Here is a 16,346-nt window from a genome sequence, read left to right on the forward strand (position 1 = left end):
AGTATTATTTACAAAAGAAATAATGGGGGGACTCTTATTGGTTAAGCTATTTTAAACATTTATATTGTCTGTGGGTGTTAAAAACATAGCTGTCATGTCATAAAGGCCTCGATATTTCCACCTGTGCAGTCGAGTGTGTACAAAATCATACGTGAAGAAGGGCGGGTCTAACTGTGAAGGTGCATCGCTTGATTGAGTCATTAGCCAATGAGCTTGTAGTTTAATGCCACAGGAAATCCTCCATTTAAAAACATGTTGTGGCCAAGATTTACAAAACAGACTGTTTTTATTCACTGACCCCAAATAAGTGACTCGGCCCATGAACTCCTGGGACACCACAGGAAATCTTTCTGTCACAACCATCCTGGTGCTAGTATGCTAGCAGTTGCTAATTAGTCATCAGTGCTGCGTACAGCTGAAAATAACTGTAATGTCAGATTGCTGATATTTATTCATAAACCTTGGGGGTGCTCATAAAACCCCTAAGGTTTTTTTTTATTTAAATAGAAATAGAATTGTCTTTGTTTTTGTGATGAATACAGCAGGTTGCGACACAGACCTCATGGGAGACCTTCAGGGCAAGTGGTGCCTACAAACCAAACAAGGGTCTAAAAACAAGAGTAAAAACTTGGGTTTCACAAATGTTTCTAATCTCCAGCAGTGCTCTGAACATGCATGTGTTTATATGTAAGTGTTTTCAGCCGAGCTGTGGGAAAATGAAGAGAGTTTGAGAGGTACAGTATTGAGGAAATCCACACTGAGATGTTTGTACTTGAGGTAAGTGTTAAGGACAACGGTTTGGGTGGTTTCTCCTAGACTCACTGGTACCATGCTGTTCCAATAGCCATAATAAAAATACCAGCTACTCCAAATTCAATTGGGTAGCTAGATGTAATTAAACATGAGAGCAGTACTTACTGAGATCATAAAGCGTTTAAATTTATAAAATTGTATGTGGAACTGGGATTGCACTCCATTTAGAGCACAGTTGTTGAACTCCAGGCCTCGAGGGCTGGTGTCCTGCAGGTTTTAGATGTGTCCTTGATCTAACACGGCTGATTTAAATGGCTGAATGACCTCCCCAACATGTCTTGAAGTTCTCCAGAAGTCTGGTAATGAACTTATCATTTGAATCAGGTGCGTTGACATAGGGTGAGATCTAAAACCGTGCAGGACTCGAGCCCTTGAAGCCTGGAGTTTGACACCCCTGATTTAGATCTTTCTCTGGTCTGGGAAAAAAGGTTGGGTGTTTTTTGTTTTTTTTTGTTTGTTTGTTTTTCCAAATGCTATTTTTTAAAAAACAAAAAAACCCCAAAGCCTTCTGTAAAGTTAGGGCATCTCACATTTAAACAGAGATTAGTAGAAACTGTTTGAATCATATCTGTCAAAAAGATTACAGGTTATAGATGTAAATGGGAGTTGCACAAAACGTTCCATGGAGTTACGCTCTCTGGACTGTTGCTTGTTAAATTACACGTGCTTCCCTTTGATGATCCTGTTAGAAAGAAAACTTCAAACACTTTCATTACTAGACGGATGATACCCAACTTTCTTTATCCATGAAGCCATTTTTAGGACTTTTCCTTCAGTGTGTTATTTGGCTAACTGTTAAATCAAGAATCCAGTTTAAAAACCACCTCACATACGAAATCTTGAACAATCAGGCCTTGTCTTGTCTTAAAGATCGCATAGTATCTTGTTCTAACAGAGCACTTCCCCCTCAGGGTGCAGGTTACCTGAGGGGGAAGTGATGTTATAAAAGTGGAATAGGAAACATGTTTTAGCTGTCAGGTCTTTCTTCTGTGGAACTAGTTTCCTTGTTTGTTTCTGTACTTTCAAGAGGTCTAGAAGTTTATTTATTGATTTAAAAAAACAAAACAATTTCGCTTTCATTCACCCAACTATAGCTCTTAGTTAAGCTGGCTTATGCAGGCTTAAGTGAGTCTGCATACACATTTCTGGTTGGAGGGAGGGGGACATTCACCCAGTCTAGACATGCTGTAAATAAAAGATGGATGTGGTCACCAAGTGATCACCCATTCATTTTGGCACTCCCCATGTTAAATCCTTAAGGCCACCATCATGATGGTTTCTCTGAGCCAGAAGTGATCCTGTTTAGGGACATGATGGAGGGTTGAACGTTAGGGTGGGATTGCCTCTGAGCTGAGGTTTATGGCAAGAGTGAAAGGGAAGGTTTGCAAGATGGTAGTGAAGCCTGGTGCGAAATATGGCTTAAAAATTAGGCTGAGCTGGAGGTAGCATAGTTGACGATGTTAAGATTTTTATTGGGGAGTGACCAGAATGGACAGGATTAGAAATTAACATATCAGAGGGACTCACCAGTTTTTCCACCTTGGAGACAAAAGTAAGAGAGACGAGACACAACTGTCAGAGGAGGAAGACCACAGAAGATTCATGGATGTAATGAAGAAGAGCACACAGGGTTTGTGTGACCTTGGAGGATGCAAAGGATAGAATCAGCTTGAAGCAGATGATCTGCTGTGATGACCCTAAATTTACCAGCACAAGAAATATTGTTTGAAATATAAGCTAAAGTTTCGATCATACATTTTTTGTTGATAAGCTCAAATGGAAAAGAAATAGGAAAAACTTATAAAAGACTTGCACCAGCTTTGGCTTGCTTCATATAGCGAATCATGTAAGGTTTATATGATTTACTCATGAAAGTGGCCAGTTTCTCATTACTTTCATATATTGTATTAGTAAGTATCCAAAACATACAAGTTTCATTTATATAATTTTTCAAGGTTTCTTATGTCTGTTTTCACTCTTGTCTGCTTTTCATACAAGTTTCACACAAGACAGATACAAACTTGATAAGATTTATAAATATCTTTTCCATATGGGAGAAGATGAGAAAGAATTGAGAAAATGGACAGAGACAAAAAACAAAAAGAAAACTCTTCTGTAGTGCATTTAATGTTTACTTGATGAAGAACAGGGTACACATACTGGTCACGCTCTCTTATCTACCTTGTTTTTCTTAATGGAGCTGGTTTTAATAGTTGTGAATGCACGAGCATAAAATCTTCAGTTGTATCTTTAAATTCATAGTCTGTATGCGTTACTAATATTCTGCTTAACATACAGACTCCTGTGGTTCACTCGGTGTAAGCAGGGCCTATTATTTCTAATATTATTATTGTGCTCTGTTCCAGGAAAGCCTGTTTAAGTAAATAAAGTACAGTTTATCGTGTGTGTGTGTGTGAGAGATCCATAGTCTGGGTAGTGCCAGGGCAGCAAGTTTAATCTGGTCCCGTCTCTCCACTGCAATCCTGCAGTGTTATTTATTCTTTATCTGAATGTGGGAAGGCTGCTTTCTGACTCAGATGTAGTAGGCGTTAAGATGATCACGAGGCTGATGGAGTCAGCAAAAACCTCCTCTCACGTAGCTCTGGATGACAAGGGGAAAGAGTAAAAATACATAGGATTTGTTATTCTAAATATTAGCATCAGGCTCAAAAACAATCCTTGTGATTCGAATTATATTGTTTTGTCCTGTTACTTTTGAGATTCTGAAAATGGAGTACATACGAAAAAGATGTGTCCCTTCTTATTTCCAATAATGACAGACAAGTTGACGGATTAGGCCAACAAGAGTCTGCATGGATTGATGTTTGCAGACATAGTGATCTGTAGTGAGAACAGAAGGCGGACGGAAGAGAACCTGGAGAGGTGGAAGCATGCTCTGGAAAGAAGAGGAGACTGATTAAGGTGGATGACTTTAAATACCTGGGGTCAACCACCCAAAGCAACGAACAGTGCACGAGACAGGCGAAGAAGAGATTGCAGAATGTGTGGAGACAGGTTTACAAGACTGTTGAGAGACCTGCTATGATGGTTTGAAGATGGTGACACTGACATAAAGACTGAAGGCAAAGGTGAAGTTGGTAGGATTTTCATTGGGACAAGATTAGAAATGAGTACATGAGAGAAACAGTTCAGGTGAAGAGAATTGGAGTCAAAGTTAGACATGCAAGGGTGAGATGGTTCTTGCAGATAAATGACAGTAAATACGCTGGACAAAAGGTGCTAAATATTTATTTTTATTGATATTGATATCAATATGAAGCTGCCAGGGAGAAAAGGGAAGATTGCAGAAAGGTTCATGGATGTAGAGGAGGACATGAGGAGGGCTGGTGTGACAGAAGAGAGAGAGGCTAGGGATAGGGTGAGATGGAGGCCGATGATCCACTGCAGATGTGCACTGATGACGAGATGTAGTTACATTTCTCAGGAGATGCATGTCAGGTTACATTTTTGGTATAAGGTTTCAGCAGGGTTTGCTGTTACAATGTACCTGGAATGGGGATAGTGTATATCACGATGATGGATTATCTCAATTTAATTCTGAATATTTACAAAACAAAAATCTTAAATTGAAAGAAGTCGAAGTTGAGCTTTAAAGCAGTCAAGCATCTTCTCAAATCATTTCACTAACACAAAGTCAAAGTAGGTCAAATTCATCCTGAAACCAGGTCAGAATGAAGTATGTTGAGAAAACAACACATCTAGACAAATGTCTGAAAATCTGTGTTAGACATCAAGTCTAACACAGCCATGTCTCTAGTCTTCCTGTCACATAAGGGACCTAGTTCAAGTCAATCTTTGAAGTTGCTTAAGGTGATTCACATCGCTCAACTGCAAACCTTGTAATCCTTTTCAGCTGTGAGTGATCAAAGACTGGAACAGTAATAAGATCCAAACAATCTGGAGTAGAGAATCCGTTTATTAATACAACCCTACCTGGGTTCACAGTAGGAAATAAATAGCTCTACATCCATCAACCCTTTCTTCATTTTACACTGAACTGTCTATGCAAGTAAAGCAGCTGAGGTCATTCTGTGACTGAAGGCTGAAGAGTGGCGGTGATGTGCTGGAGTCCCTTTGCAGGTTCAATAAACTCTTTTCTGCACATCCGACTGAAGCAAATTCAGGGATTCAGTGTTGTGAGTGAAAACGGTAAACTACATTTCCACGTGGCCGAGAAGCAGCAGCTGGAGTTTCAGTTTGTGATAGAATAACTAATAAGTTAGAGCCAACCTAAACATGTATACTCTTCCGGCAGGACCACATAAACTCTATTTTATTTTACAATCATCTTTTGACCAGTCCGCAGCTTTACAGTTCAGAGATTGCTTGACTTGAGAGCATCTAACAGTGTCTTAAGGGCAGTATCACTACATGTTTAATACACAAATACCCCATTATTGTCCCTTTTCTATGTATCTGTACGTGTAGAGCGGATGCAGGGAGGGGGGCATACCCCTGCTTCTAAAATTAAAGTGATGTACACACCAACAAATCAATCATTGTCATCTAATAATATCAATTATAACATTCGGAGCTTTGTAAAACAGCTGTTGAACAATGTTTAAACTCTTGTGCAGAGCCACGCATAATTCCATCTATGAGCCCACAGGGTTGACCACAAGCCACAAAGTGTATTTATATGAGAAATGAGACATTTAGGGCATTCTCATTAACCTAATCATTTTAAACTTGAAAAATCTGGTTGTTGTCCATGTGATGTGTCATAAGGATAAATTAGTAGGAGTGACATTGTTTTATGTATTAGCTTTTGTAGTGTCTTCCTGCGTCCTTTACGACATCATGAAATGAGCGGAAGTCACAGTGTTAAAGAAGGACTGCTCAATCCACCACATCATGAAACATCAGTCACAGTAGAAATACAGATGAACCACCCCAGGATAAGTTAGACAAACGAAACACACACGCACATACACACAACCGTCCCAGCACTTCATCCATGAAGCATTAAGTGAATCACACCATGGTGATAATCAACACCGTCTCCTCCAGTCTAGTCGTTTTCGATCTGTCAAAAAAGACGGTCTTCATTTCCCTGCTGCTCCTCGGTGTTGGTCAGTCGGTTTTGAAGGCCAGCGTTGTGTGATTGTGGAGAGTTGACGTAGTAGGAAGAGCTGTTGGTGGGGATGTTTCTGCGTGAAAGAAGTAGAGCTAGAAGAAAAGAGAGGAGATTGAGTATCTGGTTCAATGTAAAGGTGTCCTTCCATACATCTGAGATCCACGCAGCTCACCGACCTTACAGCCAACTGCCAGCAGTGTGTGCAAAACCACTATGGTCACTACTGTAGCCACCGCCGTCACCTTGGTGTCATCACGGACAACGGGCCAGAAGGTGAGGACCAGGACTGAGCCTGAGATCACCATGGCAATTAGGATCAGCATCCAGTGCAGCCAGTCATATGGTATTATCCACAAAACCTGAAGGTGACAGGGTGAACTTTTATTCAGCTAATTATTGTTTCTGCTTTGGTTTTTGTTGAAATTTACCAAAGTTTGACCTTTCCTTTTGGCAGTGGCCTGGGCCACAGCTGCCAATCAAAACCTTAAATGAATTATTCAGACAGAACATGTTATTCTTCAAAAATACTCAAAACATTGGGCAGAACAGACCTCTGCACTCATTCAATATGAAGAACCACAGGTGAGTTTTAACATTACGGCAAGTTACATAGACATCAGAGGTTTCCAAAAATGTGAGCTATATTATACATGTATATCATGTATCATGGGTGAGATCATTTATACAACTTATTAAACCTGTAAACACCACAGATGTACTCACAGAGGTGGGGATATAGATAAAGAGCGAGTAGCCGTAAACACACACAGTCTCCAGGAAAGAATAGCCTCCAATCTGCCTCTCGGCCCCTTGCCTCCAGGTCAAAAAACCCCACAGCCCGATCGGCACCAGCCAGGCATACATAAAGATCACTACTGCAGCAATTGTCACTAAAGGCAGAGAAACAAGACAGAGCTATGCAGATCCAGTGTGCTACAGTGACACAGAGTCAAACTGAGACCGTGTGCAGCACTAACCTCTGTGGAACTGTGGTCTGTAGTGGAAGGTGGGGTTTTTCTGCTCAGCAAGGAAGGTGGACAGGTTCCCACTAATCACCACAGAAAACACCAGTGTGACACAAATCCAGAAGGGACCTGCACAAACGCACACTTATATGAGTGCATTCATCTTCTAATTCATCAATGTCAAAAAATTGATGGACACTTTGTTGATCCTTTGAACCTATGGGCAACAAACAGTTAAAGCTGGAATTACAATAAGTGACACCTGAACAGCTTTTTAACATGTATCAGAAATGCCTGAATCACATGAATTAACTGATACATTCAATAAGATAATAAAGACCCTGAGACATTAAACACGTTTAGGATTAAAAAGAGGCTTACCTTGGTGCAAACCAACAGTAATCTGGCCCTTAATCTCCTACCTACCCACCTACGACTCATCTTCAGGCATAGCTAGAATCTAATTTCCCCTACCAAAAATCTACTTACAGCCTCGACATGCCCCCCATAAGACAAGGCACAGTGCAAAATATGTTCTTCCTGCAATACAGTTTAATAATTAAATGTGTCTTCTTCCACTTACCATACAGATCTGGGTTACTCCTAAGGTAGTATTTGATGAAGTTTCTCCCAGGCTGTGGCATCACTGACCCCTTCACTCTGTCCAGCACCTGCATCATGATAGGGTCAAACAAAAGAAACATGTAACTTCAAACTGACTGACAAAGACAAAGACTGTGTAGACAAAGTGTCAGGTAGATGTCAGGCATACCTGCATTGTGTCCACATCGAAGAAAGACTGATAATACTCAAAGGTCCAGAAGCCACCACTTGGTTTCTGCCCTCCTAACAGCTGGAAGCACAGATGTCTATCAGCTGATATGCACTCAAAGTAGAAACTCAAACTTTATTCGTAGTCCACACAACTTTTTTTACCTCTGAACTCTCTTGCTGACCCTCCTCGTCCTCAGATAGGTCCAGCTTTACATCTTCTCCTGCTGATGCTGTTGTGTTGGGGGTGTTTGACCCCGACATACTGAGTGTGGAGGCTCCAGGGTCTGCCGATAGCAGCTCTGCTGCTTCTTCAAACTCTATGGACGCACATGGGCAAAAGGCAGTCGGTAAGCGCAGTTCTTCTGATCAGCACTCCCACAGGGACTAAATTCCCATAGATTTCATGTTAAAATGTCAAACTTGAGAGGATTTAAAAGCATATTTACAAACTGTTACTGAAAAAGCGATCTCAGTTTCTGTCTATAGTTTCCTAATTGATGTCACTGAACCGGACCGGTCCTGTTTTAATGATATTATCTGACAAAGAAAACAACTTCCTGCAAGAAGCTTCCATACCTTGTTTCATTTTAGTCAACAGCAGTGCTGTGCTGCTTTACATTACATAGTGTTGGTATCAGCCTGCCTCACAGAGAGACAGACTTTCTGTTAAAGGTTTTTAAAACACACACTTTATTGAATAAGACTAGAAAACAAGCAGTAAGAGAAGTTACCAACACACCATGAAGGTGTTTCAATAGCCATGCTAGCATGCCGTTTAGTAGGTCAGAGAAAAGACTTAGTATTTGACACAGAATACACTGGAACTCACTGTGTGTCATAAATCAGCAGGATGTTCAATACATCCATGCATATTATGCAAATGAAAACAAGCATAATTTTCCTGCAAATCTGACCCATAATCGCCCGTGCAATCTACACAATGTTACATGTTGCATGAAAGTAAAAGAAATTACAAGGAAGCAGGAAGAGCATCTTTACAAACGACTGCGATAGCAGAGTATGGCAAGCAGATGTCGCTATTTGTCCTTTAGTAGATGGTTTGCAATCAACAATAATTTTTTTTCAACGTTTTCAGGGCGATTTCGTGATTCAGAGTACTGTACTATGTGCTCTGCATGGTCACTGCAGCATAAACCCTTTTACAGCCAATTAAAACCCCTAGGTAAGGGGAGAGTCCCGTTTTCTGATTCACGTGGACACGACAGCTTGGTTTCTGCGTAAAACAGATCTCCCAACTACCAACCTGGAACTAACACGTGACACAAAGAAACCCAGGCAGAACAAAACAAGCAGACATTTACAACCTATATCTCCTTTAAAGATTCTGTCACATTTACCTTGAAACTGTAGGTTGTTTGGACTAGCCATGTCTCCAATGGACAACCAGTAACTTCATGCAAGAGCTGAGAGAAAAATGAACGTTAGTAAAGAAATGCTATGTCGAACATCTGTTAGTTCACCGACAAGAGAACCACTTGAAGTTTAGAGTTAATGTATAATATAAAAATATTCAATTTTGACGCTTTAAAATCCGATAAGAACAGGTGAAACGTACCAAAATGTAATAACCAGAGCGGTGAAATATGTCTTGGCAGTCTGTCCTCGCTGCTCAGCAGGATCTTGCTGCTGATAATGATGATATTGAATGGCGTAATATCAACCACTCAGCAGAGACAGCGAATCCTACGACTAGCTAATATTTAAATTGTAAATAAAGCTAAGGTTAATATAGCTAGTGGGTTAATAACAGCGTCTGTGCGGACTTAATAAAATGCTAGACATTAATAACATTACAATGCTAACACCTGTCTTTCACAGCCTTACAGGTCCTGCTGATACTGGAGTCATTTTAACACAGCTTCCGGTACACGTCACCGCGTAAACAAAGCTGTCACGTGGAAGCGCTCTTCAAAATAACTTTATTTGAAAGGTTCTAACGTTACAAAAAACACAAGAGAGTGCAGGCACGGTGGAGCGGATGGAGATGAGTGTCAGGGGTGATTTGTGACAGGAGGATAGCAACAAGAACGAAAGGAAGGGTTCACGCAAGGGAGTGAGACCCTCTATCGTGTCTAGTGGAGCTGTCGGTGGTCAGAAGTGAACATGGTAAGATTTCTGAGCAGTTTGGAGACCAAGTAAGAGAAGCAAGGTTGAGAAGAGTTTGATAGGGTGGATAATATATCGGACAAAGGATGCTGAAGGTGGAGCTGCCAGGCAAAAAGAAGGTGTAAGTGTAGTGAGGGAGGACATAAAGGGGGTTGGTGAGACAGACGAGCATGCAAGGGATTGGGTGAGATGGAAGCAGATGATCTATTGTGATGACCCGTAAAGGGACCAGCTGGAAGATAAAGAAGTAGTAGTAATAGCAGTAGTAAAAGCATTAAAAGTATTGAAAATAAGAAATAAATGGCAGCAAAGATGGGCCACAGGGGCAAACTAAAGCCATTCATAGACTATACAGGGAAAATGTACCAAAGCAAGACAATAAGAAAAGGGAAAAATAATCAACTGATGATCAACTGCATGTGCATATGCAACTCTCAGGGAAATATAATTTGCTCAGTGCCAAAGGGAAAGGGGAACAGGGGAATAGTGCTGTTAAATAGGAAAGCTAGAGAAATGATCAAACTAAAACACAGAAACAAGGGGGTGTAGAAGTTATTGGCAGTTATTGGAAAGAATTATTAATGGTGGGACAGCAGCATTTTTGAGTTATAAAGAGAGACAGAAATTGTAAGCAGAGATGAAATGTAATTTATGGTAGCACGGTGTGTATTTGTAGGCTAATTCTTTCTGGAGTCTCGCACCACCACTCCAGCCCAGTAGATGGCGGTAATAAACCTTTTGTTAGCTGTCAACCAACAAAAAAGAAGTAGCTGCCATTTTGACTTCATGTGAGGTCCCTGTCACTAGTTAAAATGTCAATTCTGCATGAAGGTTAAGAGTCTTTAGTGCAGAAGAGTCGTTAAAATGGCCTCGTTTCGTGTAGCGAGGATGATGTTCAGCTCTGCGGCGGAAGCAGCGGCGCCTCCGGGCACAGCGAGCCGCTGGGAGCGGCTGAAAAACAGCAAAGTAGGTGAGGAACCGAGACACGGGTTAGCCACGTTAGCTGGATAGCAAGGGGGTTAACGGCCAGCTCGGTGGTAAACATAGCTTATTATAACAGAAACAGTCCCAGTTATTTTAATTGCTTAAATGACCATTTTAAACGCATTATTTTGCTAGTCTTTGTGCATGTTGGTTGCATGACAAAAACGGTTACACAGTATAGTTTTTTAATCCTAACAACTATATGCCGCTGAATTGGGTTGTTGGTGTGATAACGTCATAAATACATGGTGATTAGGTCACCTGACTCCTCCCACCTCCTGCAGCCGGCCAGTGTTTTTTTTTTTTTTTTTTTTTTGGCATGAGGAGAGGTGGTTTACATCCAGGCTTAGTTTTTCGTCCTCTGCTCCCTACAGGTGTGTGGTGTCGCAGCCTGCTCTCTGACTACAAAGAAGCGTGCAGAGAGGCGGTAGTTGGCGCCTGGGAGAGACCACTCCGAACATCAGTGTATGTGACGCTGTTGGGCGGTGCCTGGGCCTGCTTCTACACCAAACCTGACCGCTTGTCCTTCGACAACGCCCTGCTGAAACGTTCCAACCAGCTGGGACTGCTGTCCCCTTGGATCCGCAGCGGCATCTCTGATGTCCATGTACAGAGTCTGGTGAAGCTCCGTAATGAGGGCCGCCTCCGCCATGCCAGCCTGGGTCTTCTGTCTGTGGTGTACTACGCTGACTACGACCCGGATGCCATGCTGTATGAAGCCCAGTGCTCTAACTTGTCAGTACCCTGGAGGGAGATCCCTCAGCGGGTGTTGGACATTGGCTTTGCTGGCAACTGGTGGATCCTGGACTCAAAGATGAAGGACTATGACGTGAACGAGGATGAATTCAAGCAATTGCCGGTGCACATGCAGGTAACGTCACCACCCAGCGTCAAGGAGGTGGAAAGGAATGAGAAGTTGCACAGAGATTCGTGGTTACCAGTGAGCGTGGAGGACAAGGGAGACAAAAACTAAAGTGGTAGACGGACAGAAAGAAAAGTGAAGAGGAGCAGCCTCGCACTCACACAGCGGGACAGAAGCCTGACTGTGTACACACACACACACACCAATCTCAGCTGACCAAATGATGATTCTGCCGCTGAGACAGAGGAAACATCAAAGTAAAAGGAAACGCTTAAATTCCTTCTGACATGTTTTTGTTTTCTTACAGAAAATGTTGTATATAATTTATACTGTCAACCATGTGACAATGAGTCTGTCAGTTATTTACAGATGTTAAGGTGTAACATGAGATTTGCATTTGATCTGGATGTGACGCACTGATATGAACTCTGGGTGATTATTAAAGATCTGTCATCACTAATCAGACTGACATGGCTGTTGTGGATTTTGTGTGTAACTGTAGAGTTTTTGAAAGCACAAATGCTATTGTTGTATTTAATTATAACAAAGATAAAGGAAAAGAACTGCACTGCTGCAAATACCTTTTCTTACATCTAGTTGCAGTAAAACTTGAGAATGGTAGTTTTGAAACGTAACCATAACTGCTAATGACCAGAGGTGATAATAGATTCCCACTGAACCAAACTTTTATTGCAAAATCCTCAAGTCTGAAAAGTATTTTGTACCAAAAAAGTGGAGGTAAAACTGCAACGCTGCGATGTAGTGAGGGGGTACAGAGCTGCATAATTTGGAAATACAATGAACAGAGTGTACAATTGGCTGTACACTCTGGAACAAAACATGAAAATTGAGATAAAATGAAGCTTATGTGCTTAAACGATTATTAGTCACACTATTAATATAAATAAAATGACTACTATTTCTTCTCAGCTACCTGGTTATCCACACATAACCAAGCAATGTAGAGAGAAAAACGATTAAAACAAAAGGGGAAACAAACCCTGCAAAACTCCAGTGAATCTGAAGTCTTGGTGAGGTCTGTGGAACCTACAGACTACCAGTCCTACAGGACCAGTAGAACCTACAGGTCCAGAGGTGTTGGTAATTTGGTCTCTGTGCAGTGGATTTAAATCAAACTAAGAACATGTGATTAAGGTGATTCAAATGTAATTGAAGGGGTTTAACATAAATATGAATTTAACTATTTGGGAATTACAGACCCTTTTGTTCTTGCTTAACATCAATTGGAAGAAATAACAAATACATTTGAATATAAGGCTTGTTTTTAATACTTGACTGAAAATACTTTCCTCTCAATGAGAACCTGTGAACATCGTTAAATTCATCAGTCCCCTTATGAACTTGTCGCTCAGTTTTTTCCAGTTCTTATGTAATTTAGCAAACCCCGGTCTCTCCCTGATTGCACTTCTTCACAACTTCTGTTCCAGTGAGACCGTTTCTGTTGAGATCTTAGTGAAGAGTAAATTGTGAATCTCTCAGGTCCTGTGTCACATTTTTGCTGGATTTTTCTTCACTCCTGTTTCTTAAGAACATGCCTTTCAGATACTTTTCACCTGCTATAGATAGTATTTAATCCTCTTCATTTGTCTTCCATTTTTCCAGTTTCCTCTTTTCTTTTTTAAAAAGACACACTCACATATTCAGCTAACAGCTTTTGGTGCACCTTTTTTGGTGCAAAAAATACAACTCTATGCCTGTCAAAGCGTCCTCTCTTTGGCATTTTTCATCAATTCAACTAAAGAAGCTGGAACTAATGAGGTGTTTGAAAAAAATGCCTAAACTTGCATTTTAAAACTGGTTCTTTGCTAAGTTGTCCCTTATATGTAAACACAATACTAGCTCACCCCTTGATTTTTGTTCCTTTTATATGTTTGAATGATTTATAAGTATGGGGCGATCGTGGCTCAAGAGTTGGCAGTTCGCCTTTTAATCGGAAGGTTGCCGATTCAAGCCCCCGGCCCTGACAGTCTCGGACGTTGTGTCCTTGGGCAAGAGACTTCACCCGTTGCCTACTGGTGGCGCCAGTGTCCAGCAGCCTCGCCTCTGTCAGCGCGCCCCAGGGCAGCTGTGGCTACAATGTAGCTTGCCATCACCAGTGTGTGAATGTGTGGATGATTGAATGCAGTGTAAAGCACTTTACAAATACAGGCCATTTACAAGTCAGTGCTGAGTAGTTTACCAAACGAAAAACATTCCTCTGAAAATGGAGAGATATAGGACTGGATTAAACTGTCCTAAAAAACTAGCCAGTGTTGTTGAAAGAAAAACTTTGAAAGACTGGAGAAAGATTGTTCAAGCACCCGCTAAAGCATTTTCAAGAAAGCCTGTTTTTCCAGAACTAGAATAGAAATGGGACAGTTCTTCCATAACACATCTCACTCATCTCAAGCACTTTTTTCTACATCAGTTTTCTTTCAATCTAATAATTACACTTCTTCTTCACGATGAAGAAGGGACAAGCTTTTTCAGCATGCAGACTGAAGAGCCTAGGGATTGAACTACCAACCTAAAAATAAAATTGGCGATATTTGACCAGCTCACACTGAGGACCATAAGTAAATAAAGAATTACTGTGTTTAAGATTCTACATAGGTGTAGTGGTGTTGTGGTTAGTACTATTGCTGCACAGTACAGAGGGCCTTGGTTTAAATGCAAGAGCCAGCTGGGGGCCTTCTGTGTTGTTTCTATGAACTCTCTCTAGTTACTCAGACTTCTTCCCACAATCCAAAAATATGTTAAGTTACTGGGGAATTCTAAACAGACGATGTGAAGCCCTCTGCATTCACCCATAACAAACTCACATTGGTGGTGTGGATGTAAACAGGTCTTAATGATATGTAGCTAACACAACAGGACTTTGTATTCCTATACACACCACACCTTATCATCATAACCTGCACCTTATAATGCATTAACATTTATGTTGCTAATAAGGTTGTATACTGTGCAGCAATGCTGCCTGCACTGTCACACGGCCAAAGCAATTACAGTACGTCTTAGCAGTTCAGTTGACACCCCTGAGAAGGAGAATGAGTCTGACCCCTCACACTGATAACCTAACCACAGGAAAGAGACTGCACCACAATGAGGTGACCCATGATGTCACTACTGTGACTCCCTCAGCAAGGGCTATCAGATGCCATGCTGAGGGAGTCACAGGCCACAGGTCAGCTGGTTTTCTAAGTTGTTGCTATTGGATTTCTGCTCAATTTGCAGTCTAAGGACTACACTGGTGTTCATGTTTGGATTTTGCCACCAGAGGGTGCTCTAGTTCAAAATAATTATGAGCCTGGTACCATCTAGTTGAAATGTAGCATTTCAATAATATATTTATGTGGAACTGTAAAATATATTTAATTGAACAGCTAAAGTTAGCTTAGCATAAATACTTAAAATGGACAAACAGTTAGTCTGACCAATAGTTTAATGGAACTACAGCATACATTAAATACACCACTTTGTATTTAATCATTTAATGAGTTATTGAAATGGTAAATGGCCTGCATTTGTATCGCGCTTTTCTAGTCCCTAAGGACCCCAAAGCGCTTCACACTACATTCAGTCATTCACACACTGGTGATGACAAGCTACATTGTGTAGCCTCGTTCTGCTTGACGTTTCTTCCTGTTAAAGGGGAGTTTTTCCTTCCCACTGTTGTCAAAGCACTCATTGGGGGTCACCTCTCTGTGGAGACTGGTAATGAACATGTCAAAAACAAAACCCAAACACATTAAAACCAGCTGAAATGTCACCACATTTAGCTAATGCCCTCCACCATGGCATGGGGAAGATGGTCTGCAAAACTAATAACTAAAAGAAAAACTAAAACTTCATGTTAGTCCATCTAGTAATTGTTGAGCTATTTAACTTTGGATCAAAGTGACGGACTGGCCAACTAAGTGAGCAACTGAGGATAAGCTCCTAAGAAACTGTAGTTTTCTTAGATGTTTGTTGTTTGCTTCATTAAGAACTTAACTTGAGTTTGTATTCAGATTATAAAATCAGATCATAAAATCTGCACACTGAGCACTGACCACACCATGTCGTCCCTGCTTTATCTCTTTTGCCCTCTCTCATGCTGCATCCTTTTGAGTTTCCTCTTTGTGGCTCTCCCTCCGTCTTTGCCCTATGTCCTCTATTGACCCCAGGGCTCCCATCCATCCTGACCCCTCCTCCACTCAGACACCAAGTCTGATGGCCAAAGGGTCAGTGAGGGCAGCTGCTGTCAGGTGGTGTTTGAAAAACAGACTGCCTCTTTTTTTCCAGTGCAAGAAAAGAGGGACATCATCTGCCTGTGTCCAAAGAAACTTGTAAAAATGCAAGTTTTTGACCTTTACTACTCATGTGTGGTAGTATTCCAGTTTCACTTCAGTCTGAAACGCATTCAGAAACTTGACTTTCCTACACTGACATTTAGTAATATAGGAAGTTAACCAAAGATAAGTGCTTATTTTTGGTTTCAGCTACTACCAACTGAGATCTTTTCTGACTCCTTCAAAGTTACGTTTATCTAACTACACTCGATGACTGTAAAAGGGAGAACAGGAGGAGATGGAAAAGGCAGGGAGAAAAAACAACAAAAACGGGTGGGTGGGTTGGGGGGTAGAAGCCTGTCTGGCCACCATGTTGACCTCATTGACCACAGCAGGACCAGGCATGTACACACACACACACACACACACACACACACACACACACACAC

The 16,346-nt window shown here is 41.2% G+C and overlaps 2 protein-coding genes across 2 annotated transcripts; one reads left to right on the forward strand and one right to left on the reverse strand.

The window, feature by feature from the left end:
- Positions 1-4,732: 4,732 nt before the first annotated feature.
- yipf2 (Yip1 domain family, member 2) lies at positions 4,733-9,545 on the reverse strand. Its single transcript, XM_005945672.3, has 9 exons — positions 9,227-9,545; positions 9,009-9,074; positions 7,813-7,967; positions 7,649-7,729; positions 7,460-7,547; positions 6,889-7,005; positions 6,635-6,801; positions 6,088-6,270; positions 4,733-6,003 (listed from the first exon to the last, which is right to left on the reverse strand). Exons 2-9 carry the CDS (start codon positions 9,037-9,039, stop codon positions 5,908-5,910), a joined length of 918 nt encoding a protein of 305 aa, XP_005945734.1. The 5' UTR covers positions 9,040-9,074; positions 9,227-9,545; the 3' UTR covers positions 4,733-5,907.
- A 990-nt stretch (positions 9,546-10,535) lies between these two features.
- Positions 10,536-12,088, forward strand: timm29 (translocase of inner mitochondrial membrane 29). Its single transcript, XM_005945673.3, has 2 exons — positions 10,536-10,747; positions 11,136-12,088. The coding sequence occupies exons 1-2, from the start codon at positions 10,642-10,644 to the stop codon at positions 11,732-11,734; spliced, it is 705 nt and encodes a 234-aa protein (XP_005945735.1). The 5' UTR covers positions 10,536-10,641; the 3' UTR covers positions 11,735-12,088.
- The last annotated feature ends 4,258 nt before the right edge of the window (positions 12,089-16,346 follow it).

Source organism: Haplochromis burtoni, unplaced genomic scaffold (assembly GCF_018398535.1).
Source record: "Haplochromis burtoni strain Fernald_Lab_line unplaced genomic scaffold, NCSU_Asbu1 Contig_441, whole genome shotgun sequence".
NCBI lineage: Eukaryota > Metazoa > Chordata > Actinopteri > Cichliformes > Cichlidae > Haplochromis > Haplochromis burtoni.

Coding starts and splice junctions, on each gene's coding strand:
- yipf2 (XM_005945672.3), bottom strand. CDS start 9,039: ATGGCTAGTCCAAACAACCTACAGTTTCAAG. Junction 7,968..9,008: donor AAACAACCTACAGTTTCAAG/GTAAATGTGACA, acceptor GTGCGTCCATAG/AGTTTGAAGAAGCAGCAGAG. Junction 7,730..7,812: donor GTCAGCAAGAGAGTTCAGAG/GTAAAAAAAGTT, acceptor CTGTGCTTCCAG/CTGTTAGGAGGGCAGAAACC.
- timm29 (XM_005945673.3), top strand. CDS start 10,642: ATGGCCTCGTTTCGTGTAGCGAGGATGATGTTCAGCTCTGCGGCGGAA. Junction 10,748..11,135: donor GCTGAAAAACAGCAAAGTAG/GTGAGGAACCGA, acceptor TGCTCCCTACAG/GTGTGTGGTGTCGCAGCCTG.